Raw genomic sequence first — 16,636 nt, forward strand, 5'->3', positions numbered from 1 at the left:
TAATTTGCCATATAGTACAGCCATTAATTTCTTTCACCAGCTACTGCTCACTCGGTTACACAGCCCCAGCAGTCTATTCTCAGGTCATGGATGGAAAAGTGAGGTGAGATGGAGTAATCAAACTGAATTGGCTTTTTTAAATAACTGAAAAATGGTAGTTGAAGGTGAAGCTGAATGTTTTGTATTTTTAATGACCAACAAATGACTGCTTACTACTTCATCACAGCTAGAGAAACTGAAAACACATATTCTAATGCTGTTGGTTTGGAAGTATTTTTGTCCTATAGGGAAGATGAAACATGCGGCACATAATGTGTACAACATTACGAAAAGCTTCGACCTGGCTGGGTAGATCAGTTTGCTGGAGCATCATCCCACATACCAAAAGGTTGCTGGTTTGATTTCTGGTCAGAACACATACCCAGGATGCAAGTTCGATCACTGTCAGGGCATGTGCAAGTGGCAACTGTTCAATGTTTCTCTCATCGTTGTTTCTCTTCTCTCTTTTCTCTCTCTCCCTCCCTTCCTTTCCCTCCCTCCCTCCCTGTCTCTAAAATCAATTTTAAAAATGTTAAGAAAAGCTTGAACTATGGAAAAAATAGCCCTAGAATAGAATCTGGCATAGTGGAAAGTTAGTGACACATAAATTTTCATTTAATAATCTCTATCTAACCCTCCTGATAACCAGATATATTCTAAATTATGTTACCTGTCTATCAGTGACCCAAAAAGAGATTTATATGTGTTCTTTTTTCTAAATGCAGTGTACAAGTGAGGTTGCTAATAACATTGAATCATTTTGCACACATTCTGTTTTTAAGGGAAAAAACACTTTCTGGTTTTCTATGAAATTCTATGAATGACTACTTTTCAGCCACGAACTCATGAACTTCATTTCATTCCAGCTACTTAGGTATTTATTCCCAAATATCTGATGACACCTTCAAGTGCATGAGTGTGAGCACTTCTCTGTTACACAAGTGTCCTATTCATCAGGCAAGGCTTCATTCCATTTGTTGAATGTTCTCAGGAAAATAATATACAGTACCATTTCTTTAGAAGCCACTATTTATACATGGAGTGACTAACATACTGGTTTGTTGGACTTAGCAATTAACAGAGCAGAAATAACCTGAATGTTTTTTGTTTTTTTGTTTTTCATTTGTGTTGCTCTTCATTGTTTACATTGTACATTATACAATTCAGGGAAAGTGCTTAATTAGAAAAATGCTACCTAGTTATAATAATCACTTTTTCCTTAAATATTCTTATTTTGAGCTACTTAGGCATGAGGGGAAAAATGAACATCAGCATACAGTATGTGAGAAAATACACATAAAAACACAAGCAAGGTTATTAAATAAAAATACAATCTTCTATATTGAGAGATTTATAGTTTAAAAAGTTGAAATGTTATATTACTCATATATATGCATGATTAAATCAAAAGCCAAAACTTTTTATTGAGATATTGAGGTTTATGTAGGCACCTTATAGCATGTTGGATGTAGTTCAGAAATTTTCTGAAAGAGGAAACTTGTTTATTAAGTGAAGAATGATGTGGCTTTTGAAACAGGCATAGCATGAAAGTCAGGCTACCACCTTGGAATAAATATCTAAAACTTGATTACCCAGTCACATTTCCAGCTGATTCTAACCTACTAGGCAGGAAGGGAAGCAGTGCTGTAGTTACATGTATCTAAGTTTCATTCAGTGATTGATGACATGCCCTTTTCCAGATAACAGAAATAAGTCAAGGCAAACAGATCTGGAAGTTTTGGAAGGTTGAAAAACTTCAGATTTCATGTACTTAGAAATTCGCTGAAGGGATAAAAATTATTCCCTAAGAGGTAAATACCTCAGTATATGTCATTAATTAAGATTAAAGAGAACCCCAAAGAAAATATCAGTGCCACCATTATTTTTCTCTATTCTCTTATTTCCAACAAAGGAAAAGAGGAAAGTGCAAAGCTTTCTTTTCATGAAGTCAGTGCCTAACTATGTCTCATTTTCATGGAGCTCACAAATCAGGATATTTGCTATCTTTTTGGAAGCTCTCGGTGTTGTCATTTATAAGCTCTTATCTTAGAGTTGTTAACGTCTTTGAACATAAGTAGTAACAAAGTATTTTGCTCTTATACACATCTTTCATATTCTATGCAAAGTTTTGGCATGGTAACTATCTCATCAGCAGGAATGTATTACTCAAGCTTCCTCCTAAAGCACACTGCAGGACTGTTTGAAATAGTTTGGGACCAAATAATCATAAGGTTAGAAAAAAAAAAAGTAAGTTAATTCAGGTTACCCAAGTTCTTCTTAATTGTATTTATTACGAAAGAGTACTAAAGTTCATGAATTTGTCATCAACATTGTTAACATGCTTTAAGTATTTCCATCCTGTTTACTCATTAGACAGTATAAAGCCAGCATGCGTAGAATTGCCTATTTTGTCTTGACAAATAAGTGTTTCCACACACATGAAAAAGGCTTGCTTTGGCCTGTGTGGCTCAGCTAGCTAGAGCATCATCCAAGCACCAAAGGGTCATGGGTTTGATTCCAGATCAGGGCACATAACCCCCATTTCGGTTTGATCCCCAGTTGGGGTGCCTGTGGGAAGCAACCGATGAGTCTCTCTCTCCCTCCCTTTCTCTCCCTTTCCCTCCTTCCTTCTCCCTTCCTCTCTCTCTCTCCCTCCATCCTTCTCCCTTTTTCTCCCTCCTTCCCTCCCTCCCTCTCTGTCTTCCTGTCCCTCTAGAATCAATGATAAACATATCCTCAGGTGAGGATTTTAAAAAAGAAAAAGGCTTGAGTCCGATGTGAAAATAAGTTCTAAAAGAATGACCCTGGCCCTGGCTGGTTTGGCTCAGCGGTTACAGGGTCAGCCTGCAGACTAGAGAGTCCCGGGTTCGGTTCCCGCTAAGGGCACGTACCTCGGTTGCAGTTTGTCCCTGGCCATGGTTGGGGTTTTGTGGGTGGCAACCACTCGATGTGTCTCTCTCACGTCAATATTTCTCTCTTTCTTTCTCCCTCCCTCCCTCCTTCCCACTTCATCTGAAGATAACTGCAAAAATGTCTTTGGGTAAAGATAAAAAAAAAAAAAAAAAAGAATGACCCTGGATTTTTCTCACTGCAGATTTATTTAATTTTCCTTTTGCTTGGTTTAAGACCCTGTACTATAAGAATGATAAAGTGGTAAGCAACTTCATTGAATGTGACTCCATATTCAACACATTCTGGTACCTCCATGTTCATTAGTGAACCATACATTATTTCATCCTCTGGATGCCTAGAAGAGAGTGATATTAAACTGAGTAGTGTTCAACGCTTTATTCTATAAACAGGGACTTTGGTAAGGGAGGAGGGATTTTCAAATATTGTCCAAAATGATAGTCTCTAATGGGCTAAACCAGCTGAGATTACTAACCAGTGTTGTCTAATCTTATAGATTCCAATTTCCTGTCAAATGGCATTTAGGAGCCACTGATAATTTAATTTCCTGGCATGTACTGTTACTGAAGATTTATTTGGTTTCTCTACTCAGCTCTTAACAAGAAAGTAAATCTTTGTTGAATGCACCATTTCAATATGGAAAAGCCAGTAAGACAAAGATTTTATGTAACATATAAAGGACCAGAAAGAATGAATTTAGGAGAGTGATTTTCAACATGCTATCACTGTGACAGGTACTTTTTTCTGTATGCAGAAGCTAAAGGCAGTTTCAAAGCTACATAGTTCAAGGGGATGGACCCTGGCTTCATCATGTCTCTGCTTTTTATTTCTAACACAATGATGTAAGGGAACATCCTGCTTTTCTTTTGGGGGGAAAGTACTAGTAAGAACCATTCTCTGGTCTCAATAAATCTCTGCTGTGATACAGCTGCCTTGAACAATTATCTTTGCCCAAGAATGATACTTACTTGCTTCAATCATCAGTTCTATGGAGATGAGGGTTCTGTGTGCCCCCATAAGCTGGAATGGGGCTGGTTCAGAACATGATGCTTATCAGTGGTCCGATTCCCTCTTTTGGGGGACTGGCTTCCGTAACTGACCCAGTTCTGAGTGACAATTCACTAGCCTTCACCAAGGCAGGGTCTGAAACACACGGTAGAGTTTCCTTAGCTCACACTCTGCTATTTGGTTGCCTATGGCAACCAGATCCAAACATCTTGGACATGTGTTTGTATAAAAACAAAACAAAACAAAAAAACAAAAAAAACTGGGTCCAGCCAGTGTGACTCAGTGGTTGAGCATCGACCCATGCACTAAGAGGTCACCAGTTCAACTCCTGGTCGGGGTATATACCCAGGTGGTTGTCCCGATCCCCAGTGGAGGGCATGCAGGAGGCAGCCAGTTGTTGTTCTCTGTCATTGATGTTTCTATCTCTCTCTCCCTTTCCCTTATTCTCTCTCTAAAATTCAATAAAGAAAAATATATAAACAAAACAAAGAAACAAACAAACAAAAAAACTGGGAATGGGATCCAGAGGGAGTTTGGACCCGTTTAGTTAGTGCAGAGCTGCCTGGAGTACTGGGCAGCTGCTCATTGTTTTCCCCTCATTCTTTCTCTAAATTACACTGGAGGCGTCTGCTAGCACAATAACCATGTTTGTGGGTAGTTGAAAAAAAAAACAAAAAAAACCAGTCCCCATTCTCATGTTTCCTGAAGCAAGTTAAATAATTGCTACTTATTTGCCAATGTAAGTTTCTTTTTCAGGGAGAGTGGAACAAGTTACCATATGTTTAAGAAGTTGAGAGCTTATAGATACTCGCATTTGGTACCTTTTTGGTGACAGAATTAAGAGTGCCTTAGCAATGTTTGTAATTGCAGGTGGGTGGAGGTCAAGATGGGGCAAGGGGATTTGTTCATACGTTGGGCAAAACTCCTTGGGATCCATTCAGAGATATAAAAGTTTTCTGCCAGATTTTAAGTAAATATAGACATTTATTTATTTATTTAAATGTTTTTATTGATTTTTTTTAGAGAGGGGGGAGGGAGAGAAAGAGAGAAACTTGGATATGAGAGAGAAAACATCAATCAGCTGCCTCCTACAGCCCCTTCTCCTCCCCACTGGGGATCGAGCCTGCAACCCAGGCATGTGCCCTGACCAGGAATTGAGCCAGGACCTCCCACTCCACAGAACAACACTTAATCCACTGAGCCACACTGGCTGGGCAAATACAGACATTTTAAGCAAATTAATAAGGATTGCTTATGTGCCTAGCATTGTCTACAGACAGCAGTGACTCTTTGTTCAGATGAATTGAATTTTCCGGTCAAGAGGAAACCAAGCCGTGGCCAGTTTTGCTCAGTGGTTAGAGCATTGGCCCACAGACCGGAGAGTCCTGGGTTCAGTTCCTGATAAGGGTTTGTACCTCGGTTGCAGTTTGTGCTCGGCCCCGGTTGGGATCTTGTGGGTGGCAAACACTTGATGTTTCTCTCTCTCTCTCTCCCTCTCTCCCTCTCCCTTTCTCCCTCCCACTCTATCTGAAGATAAATGCAAAAAAAAAAAGTCCTCGGGTGAGGATAAAAAAATAAAGAGGAAACCAAGACCTCCAGAGGATGCTATTTCTCCCCTCCCCAAGAAGTTATGGAGGAGGAGCTGTAAGCTGGCAGGAAGGGTTCTGGCTCACTGTCTAGAACAAAGTCCTTAAAGCAGAGGTCTGGGCATCTTCCTCCTCCACCAACCAGCTGAGCCAGCCAGCCTGTAACCCAGCCAAGCGTCTCTCCCCAGAGCACCTGCTTCATGCACACTGTTCCCAAAGCTGTGTGTCCCTTTGTGTAAAACAACTCCTCTCTTGCCTGCTCCATCATACCCCTGCACTAGTTCAATCACTGCTCAGAGCTACCACATCACCCAGAGCCCCTGTCAGGCCAACAAAAGCTCTGATCCACTTGTCCCCCTCAGTGTTCCGTGTGAAGCAGCACAGGGGGATATCCTAGCAAGGGTTTCTCCCAAGTCCCCAGAGACTTCCCTAGCCATTGGCCTTCTGGCCCCTGGGGAGCTACCCTCACGGGTTCTTTCTTCTCAGGAGTCTTACTGAAATATCTGTTGCCTTGGCACCTACAGGCCCCGAGTGACCTTGTGTAGCTCTCCCCCAGAAGCCTCTGTGATACAGCATGCTAGTCTTTCCATTGGTCATTTCTTCTGCCTCCTTGCCCCCATAGGTCCCTCCAGGTACAAGGTGGGCACCATGGCTGAGAAATTTGACTGCCACTACTGCAGGGACCCCCTGCAGGGTAAGAAATACGTGGAGAAGGATGGCCACCACTGCTGCCTGAAGTGCTTTGACAAGTTCTGTGCCAATACCTGTGTGGAATGCCGCAAGCCTATTGGTGCAGACTCCAAGGTAACAGTTGTCCTCACCTGCGGATGGGATAAGGTGATTTTCCTGTGGCTGAGACAACAAAAGTCTGCCCTCTCCCATATTCTCATTACTGCAGCCACCCATGTGGAAGGCAGGACAGGCAGTGGTACAGAGACAAGGAAACAGAGGCCCTGGCCTAGGAGCCAACCACCCTTGCTTCTAATGCTTGTTCCCTTGACAGTGTCCTGAGCTGTCTGTGTGGAACTTAGAGCAGCTGGTGCCAAGGCCCATGCCAGTTCTGTTGGTTGTACTCTTTTTCTTGTTTCAGGAACTGTGAGTCTTCCATCCTCACCTCAGTGTCCTTCATGTAACTCACTAAAACATTCTCCTAAGGGCATCCCCAGGTACAAGGGGTGGTGTCATCTCAGTATTCGGCCCCTACTCCCCTCCTAGTACCCCTGGGTTACTCACAGCAGCCCAACCCTTTATGCTTGGTTTCTAGGAGGTGCACTATAAGAACCGCTATTGGCATGACACCTGCTTCCGCTGTGCCAAGTGCCTGCACCCCTTGGCCAACGAGACTTTTATGTCGAAGGACAACAAGATCCTGTGCAATAAGTGCACCACGAAGGAGGACTCCCCCAAGTGCAAGGGCTGCTTCAAGCCAATTGTGGCAGGTACTGCCCACACTTACTCCCCGGGTAGCCAGGGAGAAGACCTGTGGGCATAGATAAAGTGGGGCTGCTTGGGAGGATGGGGCTAATGCTGCTGTGAGCTGCTCTTAGCTTTTAGCATATATATGCACGCATATATATATATACATGTATACATGCGTACACATATATGCTCGCATACACGCACACATTCGGAAACTAAAGACCACTGGAGAGAACTGTCTGTGGCAAGAAAAGGAAGTGAAAAGTATGTAGCACTTTCTCATTTGGGTAGAGTAAGTGATTGAAGCATGCTTCTTCCTTAGGGTGTAACTCTGGGTCAGCCAGTCCCCTGCAGAACCTCTGAAGTCCACAAAGGGCATGGGAGTGGGGACTCAGGTATCTACTCCTCAAACACTACAGCTGGGGTCCCCTCCTCAACAGATCTGAGTAGGCACACCTACAAGTAGGCCATCGTTGAGAAACCCCCCACGGGTAGGTTCATTGGAAGCGTGAGGCCAGTAACTGCAGGGCCTGCATTCCCTCATCTCTGGAGGGCCCAGGGTGAGAGCTGAGTGGATGCAGTCCCCTGCAGAGCACTATCAGTGGGGCTATCCAATCAATTCCTCCCCTCCCATAGGAGATCAGAATGTGGAGTACAAGGGGATCGTCTGGCACAAAGACTGCTTCACCTGCAGCAACTGCAAGCAAGTCATTGGGTCTGGAAGCTTCTTCCCTAAAGGGGAGGACTTCTACTGCATGACTTGCCATGAGTCCAAATTTGCCAAGCATTGCGTGAAGTGCAACAAGGTATGTTGTCATGCGAGTTCTGCATGGACTGTTGTTTCTAGAAGTGTTTGACAGTTGGCAGAGCACTTGCACACACACTATCCCATTCCATCCTCACAACGGCCCTGTGACGTGGGAATTATTATGCTCATTTTACAGATGAGGAGACTGGTAGTAGAAAGCAGTGCCCAGACCAACTCAGGCTGTCCAAAAGGCACTTACCCTGGAGGCACAGGCAGCCCTGGTTCTAGAGGCCTACCTCCACCACCTAGTTGCTGAGTAACCTCACACAGGGGCTCGACTTCTCTAAGCCTCGGTATCTTCATCTGTAACTTGGGGATAATAATAGCACCTTCCTCCCATGGCCGTTGTGGCGATTAAATGAGATATTGTAGACCAAAGCGCCCAGCACAGTGCCTGGCACATAGTAGGCGTTCAACAAAATGGTTGTTGAATCTGAATTTGGTGCTACACTCCCTGGTCTAGGCCATCACATCTGGAGGAATCACTTACCAGGATCAGCCCTGGCATGCCGAGTGCTTTGTGTGTGTTACCTGCTCTAAGAAGCTGGCTGGGCAGCGTTTCACCGCTGTGGAGGACCAGTATTACTGCGTGGATTGCTACAAGAACTTTGTGGCCAAGAAGTGTGCTGGATGCAAGAACCCCATCACTGGTAGGCTAAAGAGTCCTTGCTAAGTCGACCAGGCTAGGTTTTGCGCATGGTAATCATCTCTCATTTTCCTACGTTGGTTTCATTCACAAAGGCCCCAAAGAATGCCCCCTCCCCTTGCCATTGTGATCCCAAAAGCCCCCAAATAGTTTTGAATTCTCCCCCAGGCCAGGTTAGCCTTTGCAATACAGAACACTTTCTGACTGCTGCTGACAACACTGTGCTGCAGAGTTTATGAGCCTGAGACCCATGCCATGGGCAGGCACTGCGTGAAGGATTTGGAGGGTGGGAGGGAGAATGGGGTAGGGGTGGGAGAGAGGCAAGGGGGAGGGGAGGGAGGCTATAGGCTGTGGGATCACAACACACCATAGCTGAAGGCTAGGTCAGAGGTGCCTGTGGGCAGCTGTGTTGCCATCAGAAGCCGAGCTAATAACTTCATTCCTCATCTCGCGCCACGCCGGGATCCACGTGCCCTGGGCCCTTTCCCTGCCTCCACTATTCCCATCACCCCGGGGAGCCTTGAAATGTACATTTGAGAAGACTTTTGCCATCCTCAGGGAAAAGGACTGTGTCAAGAGTGAGCCACCCAGTCTCTAAAGCTAGGAAGCCCCCAGTGTGCCACGGGAAACGCTTGCCTCTCACCCTGTTTCCCAGCGCCAACCTCCGGGGCAGGCATCCGGGTGGAGAGAGGAGTTGTCCCTCGTGGGTGGTGGTTCTTTATAGAAAAAATCGAAGCTTAGCAGCTCCTCGAGGCCCGGTAAGTGCACACCCCACAAACAGCCCAAGTTTGCCTCCTGGTGGACACTTTGATGCCATGGCCCTGACCTAAATCAAAGAAACTGGTTATGCTGGGAGGTCCATGCAAGTGTCACAGGGAGATTGTGGTGGCATGGGAATGTGGGTTCTTTAAATCAGGGAAGCCCTTGGCTGAGCTCTGGCATCTTCTCAGGTTCTTGAGAGATGTAGCAGGGTCACGGTGGCATGGCATAGGGGACAGATCACGGTGGAGAGGGGTGGCCTGGGAGCCAGCAGATGCTGCCCTTCCATGCTTGTTGGCTCTGTGAATGGGCAAGGCAGCATTGCATCTCTCACCTGTATTAATTCAGCTGTCTCTTTTGTTCTCTTTTGTGTTTTCCACAGGGTTTGGTAAAGGCTCCAGTGTGGTGGCCTATGAAGGACAATCCTGGCACGACTACTGCTTCCACTGCAAAAAATGCTCCATGAATCTGGCCAACAAGCGCTTTGTTTTCCATCAGGAGCAAGTGTATTGTCCCGACTGTGCCAAAAAGCTGTAAATTGACAGGGGCTCCTGTCCTGTAAAATGGAATTGAGTCTTGTTCTTTGTGTCCTCACCCTCTGCCCTATACCATCCATAGGGGAAGAACAGTCTCCCACCTCTAAAAAGTTGTTCTTTCTGTCTTTTATCCCATTTTACAGTATTACTCAAATAAGGGCACACAGTGATCATTCTAAGATTTAGCAAAACCAGCTCCGCAACAAAGTTAATTTTGTGATAGCTGCATATAAAAAACGAACACTTAGATAGATGGACTCTTCTGCAAGTTTATCACAAAGCAGAAAAGTACTAACCATTTAGCTGCTTAATGATGTAAGCAAGAAGCCTAAGACATAAAGTTCCCACTGAGATGCCCTTTGTGACTCAGCTGGGAACCACCATGTCATCACAGGACACAAGAGTTGCAGCGGCTGCTCCAACTCGCTGCTCATCCTGTGTTCTGTGAGCAGAAAGAGAACTTATCGAAATGCATGGTTTAACTTCCTCATCAAAACCTTCCTCTGTTCTTTTGTGCTTTGGATGGACTAATATGAATTTCTAGAAAATTAACATTTGAACTTAGCTGTGATTCTAAACTGACCTTTTCCCCATACTAACCTTTGAGTTTCCGGAGTGCTGTGTTTTCTGAATGTTCCTACTTTCAAGCATGGAACATGCAGGTGATGTGGAAAGTGTAGGTAGATCTGAGAAAATGAGCCTGTTTCAGAGGAACATCGTCACAGTGAATACTTCTCTTCTGGAATTTTAACAAAACTAACCCAGCTGTCATTTTTTAAAATTAATAATATTTTGTTTTAATTAATAGCAATATAGATTATCGGTTTGGAGACTTGCATGAAATATTTTAGCCTCCTCAAACGTTCCTGCAGTTTTGAAATCATCCTACAGAAGTAACCATAAAACTCTAGAGGGGTAGTTGAGCAGGTGCCAGGACTGTCATTGACATTGATGTGACAATTCCAGTGGCGAGTTGAATCCCTTATAACATAGTAGTTGTCTGCTCTTTGTCTCTGTGTTAAAGAGGCCCACCAATGTCCCTTCTCTTATAATACTTAGGACTGTTCCTAAAGAACTTAGCTATATCTCTGGTGGAGTGGGGAGGTCTCCATCCTCACAGGCAGCCATATAGTGCTTACCTGAGATGCAATATCACCTACTTACTGTATTCTGTCTACATTATTATATTACATAGTAGAATGAGACAATATCAAAGTGAACATGTAATGACAATACATATTAACATTCTTGTAGTAATGATTAGAGAAGTCGATGCCTCATTTCTATATTTTGTCATTAGTTAATATCATCTAACATTTCAGTGTATCATTACAGAAATAAAGCAGCATATAAATAACTTGCCTCCTATCTTTTTCTTCTGCCCTGTAGAATTGCTATAAGGTAATGCTACTGATCCAGAAACCTGAATGACTTCTTTCCTTTCTTCAAGGACATACTCAGGAATTACAAACAAGACCAAGCAAACCTATAACAGCACTTGGATTGAGTTAAAAACAACAAAAACCCATTCTGACCCAAATAGCATTTCCCAGATGTTGCCCTCCCTTAAAAGGGGCAAAATATCTTTGGCAAGAGAGATGGGGTGCGGGATGGGGGGGGAGAGAAGGGAACTGTGGCTGAAACGTCATTGAGAAATTATAACAATCCTTATTTTGTTGGCTACCCTTTCTCTGTGTCCTCTGGAGCTCTGGACCAATGTTGAGCACTGCTATGTCCTCAACTGCTGCCCTCTAGCATTGGGCCTTCAGGAGAACTTCATTCCCCCTTGTAGACAGTGCTTATTTGGGAGGATGCTCATTTGGGTCCATGAACTTCATACAGTAGGGGATAGGGTTGACAGAGGTTTCAGCTTCTAGATAATTGCTACACATCTCTGGGGCTCATGTTCTTGAGTCATTCAACCTACCCACCTGCCAAGGTCATTGCAGAGCAGCACTGGAGGTCCAGTGAAATAGGTGTCTGCTGCACTCTCCTCCCACATGATGGAAGGGTCACCAGGCCATAAGGGCACCTAGTCAAACTACATTTCAGCTAAAGGAAGAGTTGGGAGAGCACGGTAGTCTTTGATGAGCAAAGCCCAGGGCAATAAAAGCAAAGGGCAGAACCCCTTGAGTTCTAATATTTACTATGTTAGAAGGGAATCAGAACCTGTCAGCAAGAAACCATGAGCATTTTTATGAATGGGGACCATCCCCTTGTGTTTTCCTGGAGAAATGAGAAACCCTTAAACAATGAAGAGTCTATAATCGACCCTCGCCACTTTGCACTTTGACTTTCGCGGCTTCACTCTATCATGTTTTTTTTTTCAAATACTATACTATACTATATTTGAAAAAAACCGCGATAGAGTGAAGCTGCAGTGTAAGCGCGAAGTAGCGAGGGACAGCTGCATATAAAAAAGAATCCTACTAGCAAAATTCATTTTTTGCTGTAGAGTCTGGAACTGATTAACCGCGATAAACGAGTGCTGACTGTATATCTAGTTATCTGGGGTCCCAAGTAAGTGAGTGGGGTAGGGAATTTAGATGGCACCTCTCTGCTTCCTGAGACCCTGGCAAGGGATAGAGCCCAGATAGGACACGCACATTCCCACCATTCACCCAAGACTTGCCATGACACATCTCTAGTACCCTCCTCCTCTGCTTGCTCCACTTCAGCAAACCCTGGAACTTTGCAGCATCCAGACTCATCTGTACTCTAACCATGCCTTCTTCCTGATCCTACTTATTCTCACTGAGTTCATTCTTGGCCTTCTAGTTCACTGACTGCTCCAGGTTTTCTCAGTCTCTAGTGGCCTTTACTTCCCTCCATATTTACCCTAGATTCTGTGCTCTAATTTCAATCGTTTTTTATTCCCTCCTTAATTCTGTTACCCCTTTGCTTTCCTTTTCCACTAGGCCTGCAAACCCCCTGCCCACACCACGCCCAAAGAGCTCTGCTGAGATAAGCCACACAATTACAGACTGCAGCTACCAGTATTGCATGAACTTCTGTCAGGCCCTCAGCCCTGTATCACCACTCCACCACTTCCTCCATATTCCTAACAGACTTCTCCCACCAGGAAACAAAACCACGGGAGTCAGCCTCTGGCTATTGCTTGCCACCCGATGCCTGCTCTTAACACTCGATATCTTTAGAAATACAGTCAAACCTTGGTTCTCGAACATCTCCCATCTGGAACAAATTGGTTCTTGACCAAGTTGTTCACAAAAAGTGTCTCAGTTGTCCTGGCAGGTTTGGCTCAGCAGTTAGAGCCGCTGACCTGTGGAACAAAGAGTCTCGGTTTCAGTTCCGGTCTAGGGCATGTACCTCGGTTGCAGTTCGTGCAGCAGGCAACCAGTCTATGTGTCTCTCTCACATTGATGTTTCTCTCTTTCCCTCCCTCCCTCCCTCCCTCCCTCCCTCCCTCCCTCCCACTCTATCTGAAGATAAATGGAGAAATATCCTCAGGTGGGGATTTTTTTGAAAAGTGTCTCAGATGTCAAACAAAACTTTGGTTCTCAACCCAACAACCCTTTTATGCTAACACTTCCATGATCAGACATGAGTCTCTCAGGTGACAAAGAAAGGAGAGTGCATGACTATGAGTTAGTTTACTGCTAAACCTCACTTTGTTATCATTTCAGGAAATGTGCTGTGAATATTTTCGTTTTTTTTTTTTTTTTTGCTTTTGTTGCTCTATATTAAAGGTAAGTTCTAGTGTGTACATAAATTTTCATTTTTTACTGTACATTTCATTTCCTTTTTGTTAAATTTTCATTTACCTTTCATGTCATTTTTGCTTGTAAAGTGTTTATTTATAGATTAAGCAGTACACTAGACATGTACTGTATATAAGAAAGGTTAAAACGGAATCATTTGGGAGTGTGGAATGTATTAATTCAATTTACATTATTTCTAATGGGAAAAATTGATTTGGTTTTCAAACAAATTGCTTCTCGAAAAGCCTTCCAGAATGAAACAAGTTCAGGAAAAGGAGTTCCACTGTAAGCATCTTATACATATTACATCAGACCCTCACAGCCAACACTGGCACTCTTGCCCCTATCTTCCACTTAAGCAAACTGAAGTTCAGAGAGGTTATTTGGTTTGCCTAAGGTCGCAGATAGTAAGTCACAAATTGCCACCCTGGACACACCTGTAGCCTATCCATTATGACACTGCACTGCCATAAAAATGGTGAAACCCCTTAGGTCAGGGACAGTGTCTTACACATCACAACAAGGAAAGTGTCATGCATAGTGACAACCATAAGACTCAGGAGGAAAGATGGGGAATTTTAGTTACCAAATTTTCAGTAGGAAAACCTTTTCTCCCTCATAATTAAAGGAAGCAGGATGTCAACAACTTATCTACCTGAGTCTCCAGCAAGTGAGCAAGCACAGGGCTGTGCCGCAGCAGGAACAGAGAAATGCGTAAAAGAACTTGTTTCTTTACCCTCTTCTGGCAGTGATTCTGACAGTAAAGTTGACAAAAAGTTAAAGATGAAAAAGCAAGTTACTTCAGAACCAAAAGTCTGGAGAAACTTCAAGAGCCTTGTCATCTTGTAAGCAGAGCAACAGCAGCAGAGATGACAACATGTTTCAGATTGGGAAAACGAAGTACATCAGTGTTCAGGACTTTAAAGGAAAAGTCCTAATTGATATTAGAGAATATTGAATGGATTCAGAAGGTGAAGTGAAACCAGGAAGAAGAGGTGTTTCTTTAAATACCAAGCAATGGAGCCAGCTGAAGGAACAGATTTCTGACATTGATGATGCAGTAAGAAAACTGTAAAATCAGAACCAAATAAAACTTGTATTGTTCTAGTTGATTTATTGTCTTTTTATATTGATTTTTGTTTTCAAATGTTGTTTTCCAAGCTATCATATATTTGGATTGTAGAATATTTTGTAATAACATATTTTTTTTTAAAGTGAATTTCTTTGCTACATCAATCTAAAAAGCTTCTGCACAGCAAAAGAAACCATTATCAAAATGGAAAGGCTACCCACTGTATGGGCGAACATCACTGCCAATGATATATCAGATAAGGGGTTAACTTCCAATATATATAGAGTGCTCATACAACTCAAAAAAAGGAAAACAAAGAACCCAATTGAAAAATGGGCAGAGGAGCTGAATAGACACCTCTCCAAACAGGACGTACAAATGGCCAAGAGACATATGAAGAAATGCTCAACATCACTAATCATCAGAGAGATGCAAATTAAAACAAAAATGAGATATCAGCTCACACCTGTCAGAATGGCCGCCATCAACAAATCATCAAACAACAAGTGTTGGCGAGGGTGTGGAGAAAAGGGGACTCTAGTGCACTGCTGGTGGGAATGCAGACTGGTGCAGCCACTATGGAAAACAATATGGTGTCACCTCAAAAAATTAAAAATTGAACTTCCATTTGACCCAGTGATCCCGCTTCTAAAAATATACCCTAGGAAACCTAAAACACCAATCAGTAAGAATATATGTACCCCCATGTTCATAGCAGCACTATTTACAATAGCTAAGATCTGGAAACAGCCCAAGTGTCCATCAGTAGATGAATGGATAAGTAAGCAGTGGTACATATACACAATGGAGTACTATGCAGCTGTAAGAAAGAAAGATCTCTTATCCTTTGAGACAACATGGAGGGACCTGGAAAGTATTATCCTAAGTGAAAAAAGCCAAGCAGAAAAAGACAAATACCACATGATCTCACTTATATACGGAATATAATGAACATAACAGTCTGAGGAATACGGTAGACCCAGAAACATGGAAGTAGTGCACAGACTGACATCCCTCAGAAGAAGGGGTGGGGGTGGTGGGAAGAGATAAACCACAGAACTTATATGCATGTATACATAACCAATAGACATGGACAACAAAGCCAGGGATGGGGCGGGGTTGGGGTGAGGAGGGGGGTGCCAATGGGGTAAAAAAGGAGAAACATCTGTAACAAATAAATTAAAAAAATTTTTTTAAAAAAAAAAGTAAATTTTTTAAGCTGTTCTGAGTGAGGCTAATTGTCAACTTTATTAAGGGGCATTGCGTTGTGTCCACCACATAGTATAAAATAAAATCAAGTAATACAATCTTAACTGTTGTGCCTTCTTTAATCATAAGAATTGGCATTGTTTAAGGTCAAAAGTTAAGTTTATAGACCTTTTAATTTCAACTTGGCTTTTACATTCAAAATTATTTATATTGTATTGAATTTACAAACTTTTGATTTGTGAAATCCATAGTCAATCTGTTTTCTCCTGAACAAATGTCTAGGCTTTGGTTTTTCCACCCCAGTGATACTTCACTTTCCCCTTTTTATCTTTATTTTTCTTTCATAACTTGTCATGTTCAGTTTTCATTTCACTTTTTGCTTTTTCTTGAATTTATTATGCTAATCTGGAAAGTCAGTGAAACAGTCAAAATGTTAGTTACCTCAATAAGGTACTTGTAATTAAAATATTATATGAGAATTACAATAACTAATTCTACTGTATTATATATGGTAGTAGGAGATATAGTTTGATAAATAACACGGCTTGTATGAAAACTATGAGCAAGTAAATATGTCATTACCTGTAGTGTTCTGTGTAGTAGTTATATTATTGTTTAGTCTGCAGACAATAATGACTTAAATGTCTGATTTGCTTTCACTTATTAAACATCTTCACCATAGGATGATGTCTATAAAATCACTGTTAAATTAGAATAGATTTAATAAAAATTGTAAAAGATTAAAATTTTATTTTATAACATTGAGCATGGATTATATATAACCAGAGATATCATTGAGCTTTAATATTATAGTAGGTAATGTGGTCAGTTTTTAGGGGAAAGAGCATAAACTTGTGTTTTTTGGCCTTTGCTTCAGTAGACTTGGTTCTTCTGCAGTTAATGTACTGGACTTAAAAGTTAC

General features: G+C 42.5%; 1 protein-coding gene and 1 pseudogene across 4 annotated transcripts in view; both read left to right on the top strand.

The window, feature by feature from the left end:
- FHL1 (four and a half LIM domains 1) overlaps nt 1–11,068 on the top strand; it is a 98,278-nt gene extending 87,210 nt beyond the window's left edge. For 3 of the 4 annotated variants that reach the window (XM_036271530.1, XM_036271528.1, XM_036271527.1), the window contains 5 exons: nt 6,166–6,347; nt 6,808–6,982; nt 7,599–7,768; nt 8,234–8,420; nt 9,558–11,068. In XM_036271530.1, coding sequence (XP_036127423.1) covers nt 6,192–6,347; nt 6,808–6,982; nt 7,599–7,768; nt 8,234–8,420; nt 9,558–9,712 — 843 coding nt within the window. In that variant the 5' untranslated portion in view covers nt 6,166–6,191 and the 3' untranslated portion in view covers nt 9,713–11,068. Of the gene's footprint in view, nt 1–6,165; nt 6,348–6,807; nt 6,983–7,598; nt 7,769–8,233; nt 8,421–8,974; nt 9,175–9,557 lie in introns of all 4 variants that reach the window. The other variant, XM_036271531.1, reaches the window with a different exon arrangement.
- Nucleotides 11,069–14,069: 3,001 nt separating this feature from the next.
- On the top strand, nt 14,070–14,508 carry LOC118635346 (annotated as a pseudogene).
- Nucleotides 14,509–16,636: the final 2,128 nt, after the last annotated feature.

The sequence above is a fragment of the Molossus molossus genome, unplaced genomic scaffold (assembly GCF_014108415.1).
Source record: "Molossus molossus isolate mMolMol1 unplaced genomic scaffold, mMolMol1.p scaffold_m16_p_2, whole genome shotgun sequence".
In the NCBI taxonomy this organism is placed as follows: Eukaryota; Metazoa; Chordata; class Mammalia; order Chiroptera; family Molossidae; genus Molossus; species Molossus molossus.